The following is a 22,665-nucleotide window of genomic DNA, read 5'->3' on the forward strand; positions in this document are numbered from 1 at the left end:
CCATGAGTAAGCAGCTCAAGCCAAGAAAAACAAAGTACATCTTAGCATTAGACATTATTATTTTGTGAGAAATAGAACTTGGGAAGTGTTTTTATAAGATGGTCCTAATATTTGGAGATCTTTATTTTTCCCTCACACTTTGATATATCACAGGTACGTAAGATTTAGCTAGCCTACGTTCTACTTCTCAAAATTAGCAACTGCAGAGTAGCCTTTCTTTTAAAATCTTCAACGGAGAAAGCACATTTCTTGTGTTTTTTAAAAAAATGGTTACTTCCGCATTGAATGCCCGGCAAGCATGTTGCAGTTTCTTGCAGATAAATCGGTATAAGCATGAAATTCGACCATCAGTATTGAATGAAACAAAGTTTTTTATGCTCCATAATGTACAAGTAGCAATTTTTGCGCACGTTGTATATGAAGTTGTGCACTGTTCGTGTATGTCATATGTTTTCGATGATCGTCTATCGGAAATTTTAAATACTTGATTAAGGTACATGATATAAATTTGGCTATTACGTCATATACTTTGACCCTGCTTAACATAAGCACATAAAAAGTTAAAGACTGTCAACCTAGACCACTTTATGCTAATTACAAATGGTAAACATACGTACTAAACTTGCATTAAAGTAAAAGTTACACGATCGGATAAGCATGCGGTACCGACTATTTTAGTCATACAGCGTAAGACATCGAACCTGATATTTATGTTTTGGGGTCCCAGTTTTACTGCCTAAATAACGGCGCTGTGTAGCTTGTTCCGAGGTCGACTAACATCGGAACGAGAAGTCAAATTTTCAGGAATATATCGCTCACTTCGCAGCGCATATCGACGCGTTATGTAAATTAAAGTCGTATTACTTTAGTCGGACTTTACTTACTCAGATTTCATTTTTCTAATAAATTCAAATTCTGGCAGAATAAAATGGACGTGTTGGAGTCAGGTTTTGTGAAATTTGAGTCGGGGCTTGTGATTTTTGTTGTTGTCATCAGCCCTGGGCCTGTGTCTAAAAAGAATTTTCTTTGAGCACTGGCTCACACACAGCAGAATCCATTTAAGCAAACTTAAAACAACGAAGCCAGCTAACTGTACTGACAGTATCAAAGGTTGAAATTAGCAACTACATTGTCTTGCTCTGCTTAAGTCAGTTCACTAATAATTTTGACAGTGGAAGAAATTTTAAAATGAGTGATGGGAGGGATGGGAGGCACATAAACTCAGGAGGAAAAACCCTCCCATGTGAGAGATTCACACATATGGGATAACCAGGACCAGTGATCTAGTATAAACCAGACTAAATGTTATACAGTATGATGTGAAAACAAAAGCAACAAAATATTGTGTAATTCCCAGTGCAGATAATAATTAGACTAAGATGAACCAGTTTTGTTTCTGACTGCCATTGTAAATCCTTAGTGATCAATAGTTTAAATCCAGAAGTTTAATGATGATGTAGCAGCTACATTGAGAGACATGAGGTTCAACCAACTCTGGGGTTTGGGTATGTAACTACGTTCTACAGTCATGTCAGTTTTATCACTGTTTTATAAATGTAATAAATAGACATGAAAAAGTATATTTTATATGTACATAGTGTCACAAATTGGGAACATCACACAGCACATTCAGAAATGGAAATGGCATAATTCAGTGCAGAAACCTATTTAACAGAGGCAAGAAGCCTTTTTGTACTGATAAAGAATTTCAACCTTAGAGGTAATAGCATTAGTATACAATGCTTTGTTTTTAAAAAATGTTGAATATTGGGAACAGTAAAATAAACCAAAGCATTAAAGAATTGTTTTTATTTTAAACTTAAGAAAATTAAAAATTTATGTAAATGTCATTCTTCATTCAGATCCTTGGATATCTCATGCAAATGACTCCAGATGTTAGTAGAATGCAGTTTTCTTATGTTGTTGTTTTTCATGGCAGCTTGCTTGAGTGTTTGAATCATTTTTGTAAATGTATCACATGTGTCTATACATAAGAACTTAATGTGTATACTTGTATTTGATGTTTACTCACTGAAAGTTCTGTTTTTGGTGGGGTTGGGGTGGGATGTTTATGTTCATTCTTGTAATCTATCCCAGGTAATCTACCAGTATATAAAAAGTAAATGATTATACTTGTATAATGACATCTACTCAATAAAAGTTGATAAACATGAGAGAGAGTTCATGTTCCTCTGAAAGACAAAATAAATCCCCAAATCTTGGTACTTTTTTTCAAAATATGGTTATGCTAACATGCAAGTGTGTGAAACATTGCATAAGGATTTGCAGTATGATGGATTAAGACTGCTGAGTAATATGTATCAAAGAGAGGACATGCAGTTAATATTTTGATCCAAATGATCATTAGGCACTGACAGTCAATTAAAAGGTGTCATAACCTCCTTGTTTATTAAGATCTAACTTATGTGACTTCACTTGAACTTTGAGAGCTCTCACACTACATGGTTGATGATCACTTTGTACAAATAGATAAAGAATAAGACAATTTGCCAACAAGATAGCTTGGACTCAGCTGCTGAAATTTTCATGTGTCCAAAAATGAGAAATATTCATACTTTTACATGGATTTCATCATTGCAGAAAATATTGTGACACATGAAATGACTGACACTAAATCTAGCATTTCTTTTTAGCTTAAGAAAATGTTTAAAATGTTGTAGTTTATTTTTGGATTTTAAGACCTTTTTGTCATAAGATACTAAAGAATATTGTCTTTTTGCCAGCTCCAGTACTGAATCTTTTTTACTTCCAAACTTTTCATTTCCTGCCAGTATTTGAACTCATTATACATATCAAGCAATGAATATCTTGTATTTGTATAACAAGCAATGGATATCTTGTATTTGTATAACAAGCAATGGATATCTTGTACAGTGTGACCCCACTATAGTATGCTCCGTTATAACGTGAATTCGGATATAACATGGTTGCTGCCTGGCTCCTGAAATTTTATATACATATATTTTTCTTGTACATGAAAAACATTTCTTTCTGAAAAGTCAAAAAAATTTTTTAAAAAGTTTAATATCATTTTGGGGAAGAGATTGGACATGAATAATACAAGATCTTAGAGTGGCTCTTGAAATTTAATATGTATTTTTTTTTGTACACGAAAAAAGTTCTTCTTAAAAGTACAAAAAATAAAGTGTTAAATGTTTATTCTAGGATCATGTAGGGCTTTGTCAATGTCGCAAACTGCGATTTTATTTTCCTTATTGGTGGCAAAATATACCATCTGGCAATTTTTTTATTGGCAACATTGTTGGCTGTTTAAGCTTGTATAAACAACCATTGGTTTGGAGTGGAGAAATTCAGAGGCCCCATGAAATGAAGCCACAAACCTGACATAAAATGCACTGAAATTTATATATTGTTACATAAACAGTTTCTTTGTCCATGTTGACAAACCATCTTAACAGTGCATTGTTATATCATAATCTGCTTATGTTGACATCGAGCATGAGTACTGTATGTTGTGAGATGTCTGCTTTTTTTGTTGTTGACATTTCTGGTAGCAGAGATCATCTGGATGAGGCATTATCTCGTAATCAATCTTTTGTCAAATTTTCAGTAGCTCACTAGTAATTAACATATTTACATTGACATTTGTGTGTGGATGGTAATTAAAATTCCTCTTCTTTTCACTCAGAATTAAATCCTTAAGAACACCCACATTTTCTGTAGTAATCCTTGTCATAAGACCAGAACACCTTTTTTTATATCGTCCGTTGACCCTTTGTTAAATTGAGTGGAAGGCAGCATCACTCCACAACCACATAAAAAAAATTCTTACTTGTTGGTTTATTCAATAGGCAGAGAAGAACTGTAACTGTGATCGACCAAACAACGGCCAATTCCTTTTTTAAAATTGTACCCAGGTAAAATAGTTTGCTGAAATTTCAAAGAAAACATTACCTTTGAAGCACTGACTGTTATGAAAACGTACTAAGCAAATGAGAAAAAAAATCACTCTCAATTATGCAATACAATTATCTGATATTGCCACCATAATAAGAAATGTTTGAGCTAGACACACAACCCACCCTGGAAGAGCTCGGAAAAGCCATCAATTGCCTTGCCTGTGGGAAGGCTCCTGGAAGCGACAGCATTCCGCCTGAAGTACTCAAGAGTGGGAAACCAGCACTGCTCCAGTACCCTACGCATACTCCTCTGCCTCTGTTGGGAACAGGGATACATCCCACAGGACATGCATGACGCCAACATTGTCACTTTGTACAAGAACAAAGGAGACCGTAGCGACTGCAACAACTACCAAGGCATCTCCCTCCTCAGCATCATCGGAAAGGCTTTCACCCGTGTTGCCTTGGTGCACTTGCAGACCCTAGCCTCCTGCGTCTACCCAGAGTCCCAGTGTGGATTTTGAGCTGGCAGGTCAACTGTAGACATGATCTTTTTTCTCACTATGCCAGCTGCAATAGAAGTGTCGTGAGCAGCATATGTCCCTCTACATTGCCTTCATAGTCCTGACGAAGGTGTTTGACCTGGTCAGTTGGAGTGGACTCTTCAGACTCCTGCAGAAGATCAGCTGCCCCCCACGTCTGCTTGCTGTCCTCATGACGTTCCACAAGAACATGCACAGCACAGTGTGCTTCAATGGCGCAACATCGGAAGCCTTCCCAGTCATCAGTGGAGTCAAACAAGGCTGTGTCCTTGCACCGACGCTCTTTGCCATCTTCTTCTGCATACTTCTCCAGTATGCCTTTAAGGACTGCAGCAAGGGAGTGTACATCCATACCAGGACTGACGGCAAACTGTTCAACATTGTCCATCTCTGTGCTAAGACTAAAGTCACAGAGGTATCATCCGTGAATTGCTCTTCGCCGACGATGCAGCCTTGACATCACACACGGAAGATGGACTTCAGCAGCTGGTATGCTGCCTCTCCCACGCTTGTAAGGAATTTGGACTGACCATCAGTTTGAAGAAAGCAAACGTCATGGTGCAGGACACAGACTCACCTCCCTCTATCACCATCGATGGGTACAACTTCAAAGTTGTTGAGAACTTCACATACCTCTGGCTCAACATCTCCAGCTCACTCTCCATGGATTCTGAGGTGAATGTCAGGATTGCCAAGGCAGCAGCAGTGGCAGACTTAATCAGAGGGTCTGGAACAAACCCAACCTCACTGAGAAGACCAAACTGCATGTCTACCAAGCCTGCATGCTGAGCTCACTCGTCTACAACAGTGAAACATGGACCACCTATGCAAGACACGAGAGGAAACTCAGCAGCTTCCACCTGAAATGTCTACAACGCATTCTGCACATCTAGTGGCAGGACAAAGTACCCAACACAGATGTTCTAGAACATGCCAACATGAACAGCATGTTCTCCATTCTCAGTGACAAGTGCCTTTGCTGGCTCGGCCATGTCAAGAGAATGGATCCAGGCCACATTCCCAAGGACCTGTTATATGGGGAGGTAGCAGAAGGTGCACGACTGACTGGATGACCACGTCTGTGCTACAAAGATGTTTGCAAGAAGGACATGAAGATGGCCAACATCACTGTCAATGACTGGGAGAGCTGTGCTAACAACTGTTCCACCTAGTGTCTAGCTGTCAGGCAGCGAGTTTAACGAGAAAGACAGAAAAATAAAACAAGCTGAAAAGAGAGCTAGAAAGAAGGATGCAGACTTAACTAGAGTGTGGAGCTACACCATCGCCTCCTGTAGATGGACGGAAGCCAAGTAATAAGAAATGAGCATTTGTTTGGTTCTCTAAAGCTGGCCTTTAGTGGTGACTTCAATAACGCATGTATATTTCTTCAAGGAAAGCCGACTACAATCTTCAATAAAAGCAAATAAGTCAGTACCAAACCTAAATAAAAGCAATGGAATATGATAGATTTTTTTCATTTTCCAACTTGACTGGAACACGTTTACTGTGCCGTGAAAGTTTCCTTTTTGCAGAAAAAAGTTTGTGGTTAGGAATAATACCAACGGTGTCTTAGAATACAAACTAACTTTTACCAACTTGGGACATGCTGAAAAGTAAATGTGCTTCATCATTCGTTACGTGATTGTGCTATGTTTATCCACTGAGCTCAGACCTATATGACCTGTGACAAAATTATTTAATATTTTAATTCTGTGGACTTTTTTCGATGGAATTATTTGTGGATTCAATGTATGTGATGAAATTCACCGGTGAGTACACGGTAGTGATTCATGCTATACATAAGACATGTATATAAAGCTGGAGATGAATGATGATAAAACTGAGGCCATTCTGATCACAACACAAAGACTTTCTCATTCACATCCTTTACCTCAAACAATAAATATCAGTAACACCAACATTAAATTCACACAGTCAATACAAAACCTAGATGTCACTCTGGACAGTAATCTCACATTGTACCAACATGTCATGCACATATGTAAGGCTGCATATCTTGAGCTGAGATGCATCAGGTCCATTCACAAATATCTTTCAGTTGATGCCACTAAAACACTTGTATGTTTATAAGTATTTTCAAGACTGGACTATTGTAATTCAGTTCTGTCTGGTTCATCTCAATATCTACTTCAAAAAGTTCAAAACAAAGCTGCTTGGATCATACTTAGAGTACCACGATCAGTGCATACCTCCATGCTGCTCTGTACCCTACACTGACTATCATTGTATATGTTTTTTTAAAAATGTTATAGGTGTTGTCTGATGTTGTAAAGTGCTTAGAGCTTCTAAAGATTAGGCACTATACAAAGTCCTCCTTATTAATATTATTATATAAACTATTATTATATAAACATATGCACATATATTGGTTCTCTGAATAAAGTAAAATATTATATATGCCTTATCTGTTTTCACTACATTTGTTATTTCCCATTTAATATGCATCGATTTAAGATAGTAGCTGTGCTAATGAAGCACATATTTTACCGCCTGCAATTATTACACCCCCCCCCTGCAATTTGTTGGGGTACATGCATCATTTTCTTCAGCTAACTGACCTGGTTGCTTGCAACATGGTTCAGTTTATAACACGGTTGGGTTCTATGGCTCCCAACTACCGTGTTGTAGCGGGTTCACACTGTATTTGTATAACAAGCAATGGATATCTTGTATTTGTATAACAAGCAATGGATATCTTGTATTTGTATAACAAGCAATGGATATCTTGTATTTGTATAACAAGCAATGGATATCTTGTATTTGTATAACAAGCAATGGATATCTTGTATTTGTATAACAAGCAATGGATATCTTGTATTTGTATAACAAGCAATGGATATCTTGTATTTGTGTAACAAGCAATGGATATCTTGTATTGTATAACAAGCAATGGATACCTTGTATTTGTATAACAAGCAATGGATATCTTGTATTTGTATAACAAGCAATGGATATCTTGTATTTGTATAACAAGCAATGGATATATTGTATTTGCTTTAAATATGTATTATTAATGCACTTAGAGATCAAACTTTCCTAGCAACTATTGCATTCTGAGATGTTGTCATATAGGTCTTCTAATGTTAAGTTTGTAATGGCACATATAATTGTCAGAGGTCTCTAATGTTAACTTTGTAATAGCACATATAATTGTCAGAGGTCTTCTAATGTTAAGTTTGTAATGGCACATATAATTGTCAGAGGTCTTGTAATGTTAAGTTTGTAATAGCACATATAATTGTCAGAAGTCTTCTAACGTTAACTTTGTAATAGCACATACAATTGTCATATAGGTCTTCTATTGTTAACTTTGTAATAGCACAGATAATTGTCATATAGGTCTTCTAATGTTAACTTTGTAATAGCACAGATAATTGTCAGAGGTCTTCTTGATCTAAATAAAAAAAAATTTCATCTGTAAAATCTATACAGCTCTAAAAGATTGAAGTGTGATATTATCATGTACATCAGTATTTTGACCCCCATTAGTCTTGTTAGAAGCTAGTGGTGTACTAACTGGTGGGTATAGTAGGTTTGAAACATCAGCTGAGAGCTACCAGTGTCTTTACAAACCTAAGTGAGCTCATTGATCTTGATTGGCAAATGGGGCTGAAATATACAAGACTGTTCTGAATCTCAAAGGTGCAATGTATCTTTCAGTACAAAAAAAATGTTGTGTATGTGGCAGATGATGAAACTTGCTAGCATGCTTAAGCTGCATTCATTGGGAACTTAATTTCTTTATTGAGGGGATGTCTGTGTTAAAACACCAGTATACTATCTATTAACCCACATGAAATTAATGTTGTATGCTCCTGCAGAAAATCAGTTATTCTTAGCTTTGTTGTAATCAACCTAATTTCTAGATAAGACTATCATTCATATGTATTGGGATCAACATCAACCATGTTTCCTTTTAGGAGAGACTTTACATCAGTTCCGTGGATGTGTTCCATATATTTATGGTAATTAAATATAGTTGTGGGTTCCATTTGACCGCATTTATACGGTTCCCTCATATAAAGCTAGTGACATGTGGCTTACATACAGCAGTACTGCATCTCACATTACAAGTATTCATGAAGGTCTAGAGTAAAGTAATGGGAATTAAAACTGACTGCCACACTACCGGTAATAATTAAGGTCTATTGTAAAGTAATGGGGAAAAACATGCATTTGGATGTAGACTTAACCATATATAAGGATGGGTCAGTAATTACAAATAGAGAGAGAGGTATGAGGTTGGAGCCGATGACTTGGGTGATCATACATGCAGACAGTTACTGTATAGAATTACTTGTCTACCATCAGTAACCTTTTTGTTTCAGTTGTTACTGCACCCACCCCAAGGACACTCTCAGTCCTCCAGGAAGACTGCGTCGTTACCTGATGGATAAACTAATGAACTATGTAGAGAGGTACGAAGGGTTCCTGGAACACAAGTCACCTAAAGTCTTCAGGGTGTACAAGACATTTACAGTTGGTGAGTTATGAGAAGTGTATAGACACTGTAAGGATAACATTCGTTTGGGACTCGTATTTATAACAACTTTAGAATGAAATCCAGAAATCAGACAAGATGGTCCATGCTGAGCTTTCATTGAAGCAACTAAATACCTATCCCTAATGTAGTCACTGGACAGGCAAAGTGTGTAATAAATCAGCATAAACTTAAGGCATTCTTACAAAATTTAATGGAAAAATTCTTGTCATATTATAATTCCCAGGACACGGAAATAGATTTGAAAAGGTTTTAAGTGGATTCTTTGGGAATTGTTTTAAGTGAATTCCTTGGAATAGTGTTTTAAGTGAGTTCTTTGCAAAATTGTTAAACATTCTACAGTAAAACTTACTGAAAGTGACTCCATTATATCCCAGTCCTCTTTGCAGACTGTGTCGCTGGTTCCAGTAAGGTTATTCTAATATCATTCAGATCTTGTACACTTATGTAATATGTCCAAAATGTTGATTCCATGCAGTTTAGGGAAGTTTTACTGCAGCATTAACTTGGCAAGTATGCATTTATTATTTTGTGTGAGTTAAGATTTTGATATTAGCCCAACTGTGCAAGATTTTGTTTGATGTTTTTCAACTTCTGCAAACACCTTGCACATAAAATGAACCTTACTGCATACACCTTACACATAATGAAAATCTACTGCATACACCTTGCATGTAATGGCATCTATTGCATACACCTTACACACAATGACATCTATTGCATACACCTTGCATGTAATGACTTCTACTGCAGACACCTTGCACACAATGACATCTACTGCGGACACCTTGCACACAATGACATTACTGCATACACCTTGCACATAATGGCATCTACTGCAGACATGCATGTAATGACATCTGTTGCATACACCTTGCACACAATGACATCTATTGCATACACCTTGCACATGATGGCATCTACTGCATACACCTTGCACACAATGACATCTACTGCATACACCTTGCACACAATGACTTCTACTGCATACACCTTGCATGTAATGACTTCTACTGCATACACCTTGCACATAATGGCATCTACTGCAGACATGCATGTAATGACATCTATTGCTTACATCTTGCACACAATGACATCTACTGCAGCTACATTGCACCCAATGACACCTACTGCTTACACCTTGCATGTAATGACATCTACTGCATACATCTTGCACACAATGACTTCTACTGCATACACCTTGCATATAATGACATCTACTACATACACCTTGTACACAATGACATCTACTGCAGACAGCTTGCACACATTGACAACTACTGCAGATACCTTGCACACAATGACATCTACTGCAGATACATTGCACACAATGACATTTACTGCATACATGCATGTAATGACACCTACTGCGTACACCTTGCACACAATGACATCTATTGCATACACCTTGCATGTAATGGCATCTATTGCATACACCTTGCACACAATGACATCTATTGCATACACCTTGCATGTAATGACTTCTACTGCATACACCTTGCACATGATGGCATCTACTGCAGACATGCATGTAACAACATCTGTTGCATAAACCTGCATATAATGGCATCTACTGCAGACAAGCATTTTATGACAATTATTGCATACACCTTGCACACAATGACATCTACTACATGCACCTTGCATGTAATGACTTCTACTGCATACACCTTGCACACAATGACATCTACTGCAGACACCTTGCACACAATGACATTACTTAATACACCTTGCACATAATTGCATCTACTGCAGACATGCATGTAATGACATCTATTGCATACATCTTGCACACAATGACATCTACTGCATAAATGCATGTAATGACATCTACTGCATACACCTTGCACATAATGGTATCTTCTGCATACACCTTGCACATAATGAATCTTATGGAATACACTTTGCACATAATAGCAGCTACTACATACACTTTGCATGTAATGATTTCTACTGCATACACCTTGCACACAATGACATCTACTGCATACATGCATGTAATGACATCTACTGCATACTCCTTGCACATAATGAATCTTATGGAATACACCTTGGTCATAATAGCATCTACTACATACACCTTGCATGTAACGACTTCTACTGCGTACACCTTGCATACAATGACATCTACTGCATACATCTTGCACACAATGACATCTACTGCAGATACCTTGCACACAATGACATCTCCTGCAGATACATTGCACACAATGACACCTACTGCATACACCTTGCATGTAATGACTTCTACTGCATACACCTTGCACATAATGGCATCTACTGCATACATCTTGCACACAATGACATCTACTGCAGACGCCTTGCACACAATGACATCTCCTGCAGATACATTGCACACAATGACATCTACTGCATACACCTTGCATGTAATGACACCTACTGCATACACCTTGCATGTAATGATACCTACTGCAGACACCTTGCACACAATGACATCTACTGCTTACACCTTGCACATAATGGCATCTACTGCATGCACCTTGCATGTATTGACTTCTATTGCATACACCTTGCACACAGTGACAGCTATTACATACACCTTGCATGTAATGACTTCTACTGCATACACGTTGCACTACACTACTAAGATCTTGGAAAGTTCCAGCTGCAAAGAGCTCTTTGAGATTACTAACAAGCTAATGTCAAGGAACAAATCTACACCACTTCCAACTACCTTCTCTCCAGTCGACCTTCCGGACATGTTTGCAGATTTCTTCCATGACAAAGTACAAACCATTAGAGATAAGCTTGACACCACAATTTCAATTGACTTGTCACCATACAATTGGGATACAGAATTTGAGCAGCAACCATTAGCAGCATTTGAACCTGTCTCTATGGATTTTGTATATACAATCCTGATGAAGAGTGCACCAAAGTCATGTGAACTTGATCCAATTCCAACATCACTGCTGCTTGAGTGCTTAGATCCAGTATTGCCTTCACTAACTGATGTTATTAATACCTCTTTCTCATCCAGGGAATTCCCATCATTTTTCAAAACTGCCATTGTAAAGCCTCTGCTGAAGAAACCAACACTAGACCATAATGATTTAAAGAACTACTGCCCAGGTTCTAATCTCCCATTCATATCAAAAATCTTAGAAAAGGTTGTTCTATCCCAGCTTGTATCTCATCTAAATTCGAACAGTCTTTTTAGCAATGTACAATCTTCATATCGCCCTTGCCACAGTACTGAAACTACTCTTCTAAAAGTAGTTAATGGCATTCTGTCTGCGTTGGATAGCAGAAAGATTACAGACCTCACCCTCCTTGATTTGTCTGCAGCATTTGACACAATAGACCATGATATATTACTTCACCATCTCCAGCATATTTGGCATTCATGATACAGCCTTACTGTGGTTCAAGTCCTACTTGGTCAACAGGACACAAATTGTATCTGCAAATGGAATACACTCCAGCCCAGTTGATCTATTTTGTGGTGTTCCACAGGGGTCTGTTCTTGGACCTGTTCTCTTCATTCTTTACACTCATTTGCTCTCAAGTGTCATAGATCATCATCCAGTGTCTCACCAATTGTACGCTGATGACACCCAAATACACAAATCTAGCCACCCAACTGAAGTTGATGCTACCATCCAGGGTGTAGAGAGGTGCATTTCTGATGTGAAATCATGGATGACATGTAACAAGCTGCAGATGAATGATAATAAAACTGAGGCCATTCTGATCACAACACAAAGACTTTCTCATTCACATCCTTTACCTCAAACAATAAATATCAGCAACACCAACATTAAATTCACACAATCAGTACAAAACCTAGGTGTTACTCTGGACGGTACTCTCACATTGCACCAACATATCATGAACATATGCAAGGCTGCATATCTTGAGCTGAGATGCATCAGCTCAGTTCACAAATATCTTTCAGTTGATGCCACTAAAACACTTGTGTGTTCATTAGTACTTTCAAGACTGGACTATTGTAACTCAATTCTGTCTGGTTCATCGCAATATCTGCTCCAGAAACTTCAAAAAGTTCAAAACACAGCTGCTCGGATCATACTTAGAGTACCACGATTAGAGCACTCCTTCCCGCTGCTCTGTACCCTACACTGGCTATCCATTCGATCCAGAATCAAACACAAAATTTGTTCTCTGTGCTGCGTTTCACTGTCGGACTCTAGTCCAACATACCTATCTGACCTCATGCATGTGTGCACACCAGCAAGATACTTACGCTCCTCTTCTGACAATCGTATACTCATTATTCCCACTATGAAAACAAAGTCATATGGACAGCATTCTTTTGCATACCAGGGCCCAGCAACGTGGAATGAATTGCCCACTGAACTTAGACACAAAGACACAGTGATTCCATTCAAGAGGGCTCTCAAAACTCACTTTTTTCAACTGCAAGAACAAACTTAAAGACCTAATAATGTTTCCTACCTTAAATATTCTCAGCATGTTTTTTTTATAATATTTTCTGATTTCATGGTGTTTGTTTTTGTAATCATATCATTGTATGTTTTTTATCTTATAGGTGTTGTCTAATGTTGTAAAGCGCTTTGAGCTTCTAAAGATTAGGCGCTATACAAAGTCCTCATTATTATTATTATTATTATTATTATTATTATAATGGCATCTACTGCATACCCCTTGCATGTAATGACGTCTACTGCATACACTTTGCACATAATGGCATCTGCTGGATACAAGAATGATGGTATTCCAATGCAAATTTATGCATGGTTTAGTCACATTTTGGATTGACCCACCCTGTTGGTTGTTTAAATTTTGAAATTATTTTCCCATGGGTTGTTTCAATTACAAAATTACTTCCCTGTTGGTTGTTTATGTTACAATTTATTTCCCCATTGGTTGTTTATATTACAAATTATTTCCTCATTGGTTGTTTAAATTACAAATTATTTCCATTTGTAAATTTGTATTGTGTCTTTTGAGCACTTTGATCATTTGAATGTAAGAAAAATAAAAACTGGGTTGACATACTTATGTCTTCTCCTAACAGGTGTAAAAGACCTCTTGATGGACATACACAGATATTCCAACATCAGCTCTGAGATATGGAGAGGCAAGGAACTGCGCAGTTTTTCTTGGAAGGATTTAGAACTCTATTTAATGGTAGTATATGTGACCTTTTAGGGTTAATTCATTTAAGATTATGAAAGCTGAAAATCTTTTTTTTACCCTTAAAATTAAACTTGCTACTGTAATTTTATTTCCAAGAATCAATTAGTCCCAAACTCCAGCTATGTGCAAAGAGCAGTCAGTTACTGTTTATTCCAGATTCCAGTGGGCTGTTGGCCAAAGTTAACCTGAGCAACATGTGAACCAGTATGTAACAACACATTATGCCTGGATTGTCCAAACTGATGCATGCTGCAATCCTGAGACACCTAGACAGTTTCTACTATACATTGTATATAAATTCAGTGGGTAAAAACTCAAAGGTGTTGTGTATCCAGTTTTTGTGAAATTTTTACTATCAATGAAAAAATGTATTTTAAATAGAGTATTCAAAGTTTCACATGAAATGCATCATTAATTTCATAGAAAATGCTGTTATGATGAACGGTTGTGGTTATTTCAGTTCATGTGATTCCTAAACTACAGCTATGATGTTTAGACTCCCATTTCACTATTGATTTTATTACAGTGACTTGAAACCTCCAGGACTTGCATATATATTGATTTCTGGCAGAGACTTGAAACCTCCAGGACTTGCATATATTTTGATATTTTTACAGTTGCTTGTAACCTCCCAAACTTGCATACATTTTGATTTTTTAACAGTGACTTGAAACCTCCCAGACTTGCATATATAGTGATTTTTGACAGTGACTTGAAACTTCAAGGACTTGCATTCATATTGATTTTTTTGACAGTGACTTGAAACCTCCTGGACTTGCATTCATATTGATTTTTTTACAGTGATTTGAAACCTACCAGGTTTACATATATATTGATTTTTGACAGTGACTTGAAACCTTCTGCACTTGCATTCATGTTGATTTTTTCACAGTGACTTGAAACCTCCCAGACTTGCATACATACTGGTTGCCTTTTTTTATAGTGACTTGAAACCTCCCAGACATACATTCATATTGAGAGACCCTGGAAATGTTACTGATTAGTTGCAGTGTATCTAAATTATTTCGTTCTGGAAAGAAATTATTCTTGTCGATAATGTTTTTTTTTTTCACTATAGAAGAAATATATTTGGCTTTAAAATACTTAGCATTTCACTCTCTCACACTTGTTTGTATTTTTTTATTATTCAGGGTATACAGTATTGCCTTCCCGCTCCAGTGGCCTAGTGGTTAGAGCATCTGCCACAGATGCGGGAGGTCATGGGTTTGATCACCCTGCTGAGTCATACTAAAGACTTATAAAAATGATACTAACAGCTGCCTTGCTAGGCGCTCAACATTAAGAGGTTAGTGTTAGGACTGGTCGGCCTTGTGTCATGTTAATGTGACTGGGTGGATATCATGTGCTACATGTCTGCGGCATGTTGCCCCAGTGCTAGACATCACTATTAACTGCCACACCACAGACATCGTAGTGATATGACTGAATTTATTTTAAAGCTATGTTAAAAATCCAAAACACACACACAGTATTTTCTTCAGGATGGATGATCTTGTAATCCCCACTAAGTTTAAATCCCAGTATTAGAAGTAATGATCATACAATCCCACTATCTTTAATTAATTCCCTTTAACACAAAATATGCTAATGCAATCCCCATTAAATTTAATTAATCCCCCTTTATCAGAAGTGAGTGTGTGAAAATTGTATACAGTCCAGATGCCATGAATATGATGAAATCTGTAATGTTCATTACTATTTATATAGCATTTCAATTCCCAATCAACCAGTCTGATCATGTAGCATTTCAATTCCCAATCAACCAGTCTGATCATGTAGCATTTCAATTCCCAATCAACCAGTCTGATCTTGTAGCATTTCAATTCTCAATCAACCAGTCTGATCATGTAGCATTTCAATTCCCAATCAACCAGTCTAATCATGTAACATTTCAATTCCCAATCAGCCAGTCTGATCATGTAGCATTTCAATTCCCAATCAACCAGCATAATCCGGCTGTTATGAAGTGACTTTTTATTATTGAACATAAAAACGCTTTCACTGAATATCTAGTCATTGAAAGTATTCTAACAACTATACCTGGCAAGCTTGTACTGTAATGGACATTCAGTTTCCAGGATTCAGTGTTTAATGCCTCTGTTATTACATGCAGTTCTAATGCATATAGTCAAGTGCCATTGTCATTACATACAATCACTGCTTCTCTGCCAGTAATAAGTTAACTGTAGATTGTATCTTTATTTATTGAAAGTTACGTATCACTTGTTTGTTGAAACATTTATAAGGGGTCTATTCCTTAGATACTGTTTTCATGTAAAAGTGTAAGATCTTACTCTCTCCTTGAAAATTATTTCTTACTAATATGCCTGCTTGGGAATTTTCCCAGTTTGAAAATCCTGGAGAAATCACTGGCATAGAATATCTTGGTGGCACAAATCCAATCAGATTCTGTCCCAGCACCCTATCAAGTCAAATCCTATATCATCCTTTCCCAGCACTCTGTCAAGTCAAATCCTATATCACCCTTTCCCAGCACTCTATCAAGTCAAATCCTATATCATCCTTTCCCAGCACTCTATCAAGTCAAATCCTATATCATCCTTTCCCAGCTCTTTATTCATTCATCTGCTTGAACTAGAATATTTTGTGGTAAATATTTGAAGAGAAAATTGGTATTCAATTATTCATTTGTTTACAAATTGAGGTTACAGCATTTTTGCAACTGAAACAAGAAACAAACTATTCAAAACAACACCTGCTAAATCACCTGAAATGTTACCTTGGACTCATAAAGTAATTTTCATGTCAAATATTTTCATAATATCTTCATTTCTTATCATTATAGTCTTGAAAAGATAGCATCTGATTCAGCAAGTTGATGAAGAATATGGTATAGAATAGGGTCATGTCAGTAGACAAAACTACATATTGCATTTTCTTCCAAACAGGTGGAAAGAACACATTTGATTTGGCATAGGAACGTCGAGTAAGTTAGGCTGATACTATGTTCCTATGCCATATCAAACAAGCTCTTTCCCCTGATTGTGAACTGGTTTTGTATTTATTACATATCCCCTTTCTTATTCAAATTTTCTTTTACAACAATTTTAAAATTAACAGAAATGAAGTAGGCATTTCGCATTTTTTTGAAAGATAGTGTACAACTCTCAACATGTTCATGTACTTAACTGTGAGTAAGCATATGTAAACTGTGCATCATTGGCCTGTTGGAATTTCTAATATGAATTAGCTCTTTAGCTTTGAAGTTTAAAAAGTGCTGCACAGAATAGTTGAATGGATTTAATCTGCAGTCACATGCAAATGAATATTTTCCTTACTACTCAGATAGAACATAGCTATTGGACCTTACACTCTACTTACTGTATACACACTCAAATTTAAGGGTAAATTTCTACAAACTAGCAGTAATAATCAAGTTTATTCAGAAAGTTCATTCATTTACAGTATATTCAAACTCTCTGTTATGTTTTCAGTGAATACAAGAAATTATTGATGCATTGAAATTAAAGTGATAATTTAAGTATAAAGTTAAGAAATCAAAGATTCAGCATCTTTCTGACTTGTGGACTAGATTTTTAATAATTCATTTGGACATATTTCAACAAAAAACTTTAAACAATATTGCAGTGTTTGTTCTCTCATGTTCTCTTAATAGCGGTCATATCAAAGACAACATTATGTAGAATAGAGGTCAGTAATATCAAAGACAAGATTACGTAGAATAGGGGTCATATCAAAGACAACATGGTATAGAACAGAGGTCATATCTAAGACAGCATGGTATAGAATAGGGGTCATACCAAAGACAACATGGAATATAATAGGGGTCACATCAAAGACAACATGGTATGGATTGCAGGTCATATCAAAGAAAATGTGGTATAGAAAAGAGGTCATATCAAAGTCATCATGTTTAGAATAGAGGTCATGTCAAAGACAAAATGGTATAGAATAGAGGTCATATCAAAGACAACATTATGTAGAATAGAGGTCAGTAATATCAAAGACAAGATTACGTAGAATGGAGGTCATATGGAAGATTACATGGTATAAAATAGACGTCAGATCTAAGACAGCAAAGCATTTTCATATCAATCAGCTGGAGCTCAAAAATTTTGTGACTGTTATACATTTATCCTGTTTGGAGCAAAGGTATTCAGTCATATAGATTGTTATCCCAGATCATCCTACCTCAGAAAGTTAACTCCAATATAGACCACATTTGGTCTTGTGTTAAACTCATTACACAGTTATGGAATTACCAGTCAGCTTAAGACCGCTCCAGTGGCCTAGTGGTTAGAGTGGTCCCCCTCCCCCCTCTGATTTCAAATCGAACTTTAAAATCACCCATTAGAAGTTAAAACAATGTAGTTGCACAGACCTTCCTGCACTCTAATACTCTCTCCTTTTGCCAAAGAAGGCATGTGGCAGGCTTTACACGCTAATCTTTGGAATTTATTGCATTTCGCATTGATAACATGCTCCAGCAGCTGTTAAAGGTCATGGTCATATCACAAGTTGGGGAACTCACTAAACTGGACACGTGTTTACTTTTGAAAGATTGAAATGTGCAGAAAGCAAGAACAATGGATGCTATAACAACACTGGCCATATGCAAGCATATTGTTCAAAATAGGAATAGCCTGGTTTAAATAGCATCAGCCATATTTTTTTAAATTAAAAAAATGGTCATGATAAGATCCTTAGATAACTGCCATGACCTGCTCTGACACTCTATCATATATTACTACATAAAAATCTACCACTCTTGCCAGACCTGCGCTGACACTCTATCATATATTACTACATAAAAATCTACCACTCTTGCCATGACCTGCTCTGACACTCTATCATATATTACTACATAAAAATCTACCACTCTTGCCATGATCTGCTCTGACACTCTATCATATATTACTACATAAAAATCTACCACTCTTACCAAGCTATGACACTCTATCATATATTACTACATAAAAATCTACCACTCTTGCCATGACCTGCTCTGACACTCTATCATATATTACTACGTAAAAATCTACCACTCTTGCCATGACCTGTTCTGACACTCTATCATATATTACTACATAAAATCTACCACTCGTGGCTAACGTAGATGGGTCTCTGTATTCAGTTGCAGTGAAGAGGCTAATGAAAGAAAACTTTGAGCTACCTAAAAGTGAATGCTTTGGTTAATGAAATCTGCTGATATGATGACAGAAAGAATATAAATTGGAATTATTAGGATTATATGATCATGGTTGGGTATTTATTGATCACTTAATACTATATTGTCTATAGAGTCCACAAGGTCATTGCACTCATATTGCAATGTACATTTTTTTTAATGAGATGGTGTCAGTATCTGTGTTTGGGTTTTTAAAAGATGATGTCAGTACCTATGTTCCAGTTTGAGTTATAAAAAATATTGTTTACCAAGTCTGGACATGAGAACCTTTATTTAGCCGAAAATTGCAGTATCAGTGTTGGACATATTATAGTTGGTCAAAGGTCAGTCCAATTGGACATTTCAGGCATTTATTAGTATAATGAATTCCAGAGAACTGTAACCAAAGTCTCAAACTTTAAAGCCTGTGTGATTTTGATTCAACAAATCATTTTCCAGAGCAGTTTTGCTATTTGTTCCGACATTTAACTAAACAGGTTGGTCAAGTTTTTGTCCTTTACTCACCCACTTCAGTGCTAAAGAAACATTTATCTTTGTACCATTTTTGAAGATAAACAGGGAAAATAACATCTACATACATTTGATTTTTATTTGAATCCTCAAAGAGTTATTCAAGACCGTTGCAGTTTTATTTGCTTAGATGATATTTTCTCAGTGATTCCATTGTGTTATGGCCCAGAGTATGTGTGTCAAGTAGATAAAGAAACAAGGATTTTTTTTATACCTTTCTTAACAGACCCTGTTTTAATAATTCAATGAATATTCAAGTAGGAAAATTTCGTTTCAGCTGTACTCCCTAGAACACTTGAGGATCGCCTCATTGTGCCCTGCCTCAACTTAAAGAGTTGAGCCATAGCAAGGAATCTCTTTGCCTCCTGGGTGTTCTCAATGCAGCAGTGAATCTTCTCACCTTATAGTATACCTCTGGTTCTTGAAACACATGTAGGTCAACTTCTAATCCCACTTGTAGCCAAAACTTTGTCTTCCAGACCCACTGAGCAATGTTTTGGACTCTATATAGTACCAAGTCAGCAAATGGGAGGTACTTCCACTGTTCTAAAGGATCAGTTGCCAGAAATCACAATCTGGATAGATGCCAGCACAGCTGGCTGTGGTGTCCACCTCCTGCTCTCTTCTCAAGTTGTGTTTGGCAACTATAGCAGTGTAATATGTTTAAGAAACCCCAGAAGAAGGCTGTTATGAATACCAATACCTTGTGATCATGGCAGGAGATGCTTTCAGGAAAAAGTTCTATCATTTTTACTATCACCTTGTCCGTCATCATTTACATAAAAGCAAGGGAGAACCAAGTCTCCAGTCCTGTGTCTTCTTAGTTGGGATTTTCTAAAGTGCTCTTCTTATCAATGCATCCATATGCAAGTCTGCCAGACTTCATGCAGCCTCAGTTCCTTGTGGGCTGATCAGTCTATCTGCATGGTGCTTTCACCCCTCGGTTTATCAGTTAAATATGTATCCACTATGTTTGACTCATTGCAGACTGTCTTGCAGTAAGTTTTAACACTAGGCTCTTGAACTTTTTCTTCCCAGCCAAAAATAAAAAATTTAGACAGCCTGAACCCTTTCCCCAAATTCAAGTCATCTCAGTAAAACCTGCCTTTCCATATACCCCTTTTGATTTTCGGTGTCTTGCAGAAATCAATGGAATGCAAGTGGCAACTAGTCCTACTATGGGTTTGAAAAATCATGGCTCAGCTAACTAACCATTCATGGGGTGGAGATTCCCAAGACTGTCTTGTCTTATCCTCATTGCCAAAATTGTTGCTGCAGGTTCTCTCTCCAGAGCTAAAATTGCTGAACCAGCATGTCTCTTCTTAAAAAACATCTGTTTCAAGGTTGAGTTTCTCTCATGATGCCCATGCTTTCCTTGCCAAGATCAGGATCCTGCTCATTAAAAATCACTGTTTTGCCTTGCAACTACTGTCATCAGGCACACTTCTCCCAGGAATATCTACAGGACCCTGTTAGAGTGGTATCTGAAGCATACTAAGCTTAGAAGAAGATCAAACTTGATTTTACCTTTCAGAATAAGAGAGGGCCAATATGTTGTCATGCCAGATCATTTGTGTTATTTGCTTAACCTACAAGGAACTTACCCAAGACTAGATGAATATTAGCTCATGAAGTCAGCGCAGACACCACTGTCATAGTATTCAGGTGAAACATCTCCCTGACTGATATCATTCAGACTGAAATGGAGATCAGAGACAACATTCCAGAGCTGTTACCTGAAAAATCTTGTAGTCCAAAGGGTCCAGTTTTGAGTCCTATGTCAGCATCACAAGAGGTTTCCTTCCCATATTGCTTAGCAGCTTCATCATAAAGATGGAAGTTATTCTACTTCCACTGAAATTACAAGATTCAAAATTGTTTCTCTGATCCACATCCATGTACTTACCATGAACTAATGCTAGCCAGTATCTCATGTGAGACTTGAAGCTGCTGCACAAATGTTAGGAGACCTTAGACATAGCTAACTCCAGGGAAAGGGAATGTAACTTCTCCTTCTCTTACCTACTCATATAACATTATGATGGGAGTAATCTACTGGAAGAAGAAACCAAATCTTGGAGTTAAATGTTTCTTATTATAATACTTACCTGATTATAATATGTGCACACCCTTCTAAGCCCTTCATGCCATTACAGTCGCTCCAGTTGTAAGGATTTGGCATCAGTCCAACTATTCAAAGAGACCACACTTGTGTGAATGCCATCAGGGTAAACAGACAATGTATAGCACTTTTGTTGCTGAAATAAGCTTAAAGTCATGGTAAACATAATTTGGGTTGGCTAGATTTGCATGAATATGGATATATTCTAAATACATTATGGCTAGGTTTGCTTGAATATGGATATATTCTAAATACATTATGGCTAGATTTGCATGAATATGGATATATTCTAAATACATTATGGCTAGATTTGCATGAATATGGATATATTCTAAATACATTATGGCTAGATTTGCATGAATATGGATATATTCTAAATACATTATGGCTAGATTTGCATGAATATGGATATATTCTAAATACATTATGGTTGGAGAGGTGTTATCCAAGAATATCTTTATACTCCAAAAACTAAGTTTTCCACATGACTAGGTTGATAATTTGTTCAGTACAATGAGTGGTTTTGGGATCTCTTTGTTTGGAATAATGTTGTATGTAAGTAGTGTCTGTAAGATACAAAATAGTCTGCATGCAGGAAGTGACAGCTAGTAATTCACATGTCACTTTAAATTTTACTATTTTGCACTGAATGTCAATTTTTGTAGATGTTGTTGTGAAAATAACAATTCAAGATTTAGCAAAGAAAAATCCTTGTAATGACAAATTTGTTTCATCTGAAGTGTCTTCATTGA

General features: G+C 36.8%; 1 protein-coding gene across 3 annotated transcripts in view; it reads left to right on the forward strand.

Annotated features, from left to right (window-relative positions):
• Positions 1 to 246: 246 nt before the first annotated feature.
• The window catches only part of LOC149789866 (LETM1 domain-containing protein 1-like), a 69,686-nt gene continuing 47,267 nt past the window's right edge, over positions 247 to 22,665 (forward strand). For 2 of the 3 annotated variants that reach the window (XM_089971858.1, XM_089971860.1), the window contains exons 1-3: positions 247 to 325; positions 8,773 to 8,927; positions 13,969 to 14,081. In XM_089971858.1, the coding sequence (XP_089827984.1) occupies positions 267 to 325; positions 8,773 to 8,927; positions 13,969 to 14,081 (327 nt within the window). In that variant the 5' untranslated portion in view covers positions 247 to 266. Of the gene's footprint in view, positions 326 to 1,393; positions 1,506 to 8,772; positions 8,928 to 13,968; positions 14,082 to 22,665 lie in introns of those variants that run through there. The other variant, XM_089971859.1, reaches the window with a different exon arrangement.

The sequence above is a fragment of the Sinohyriopsis cumingii genome, chromosome 10, assembly GCF_028554795.1.
Source record: "Sinohyriopsis cumingii isolate HCF-2022 chromosome 10, ASM2855479v2, whole genome shotgun sequence".
Taxonomy (NCBI): domain Eukaryota; kingdom Metazoa; phylum Mollusca; class Bivalvia; order Unionida; family Unionidae; genus Sinohyriopsis; species Sinohyriopsis cumingii.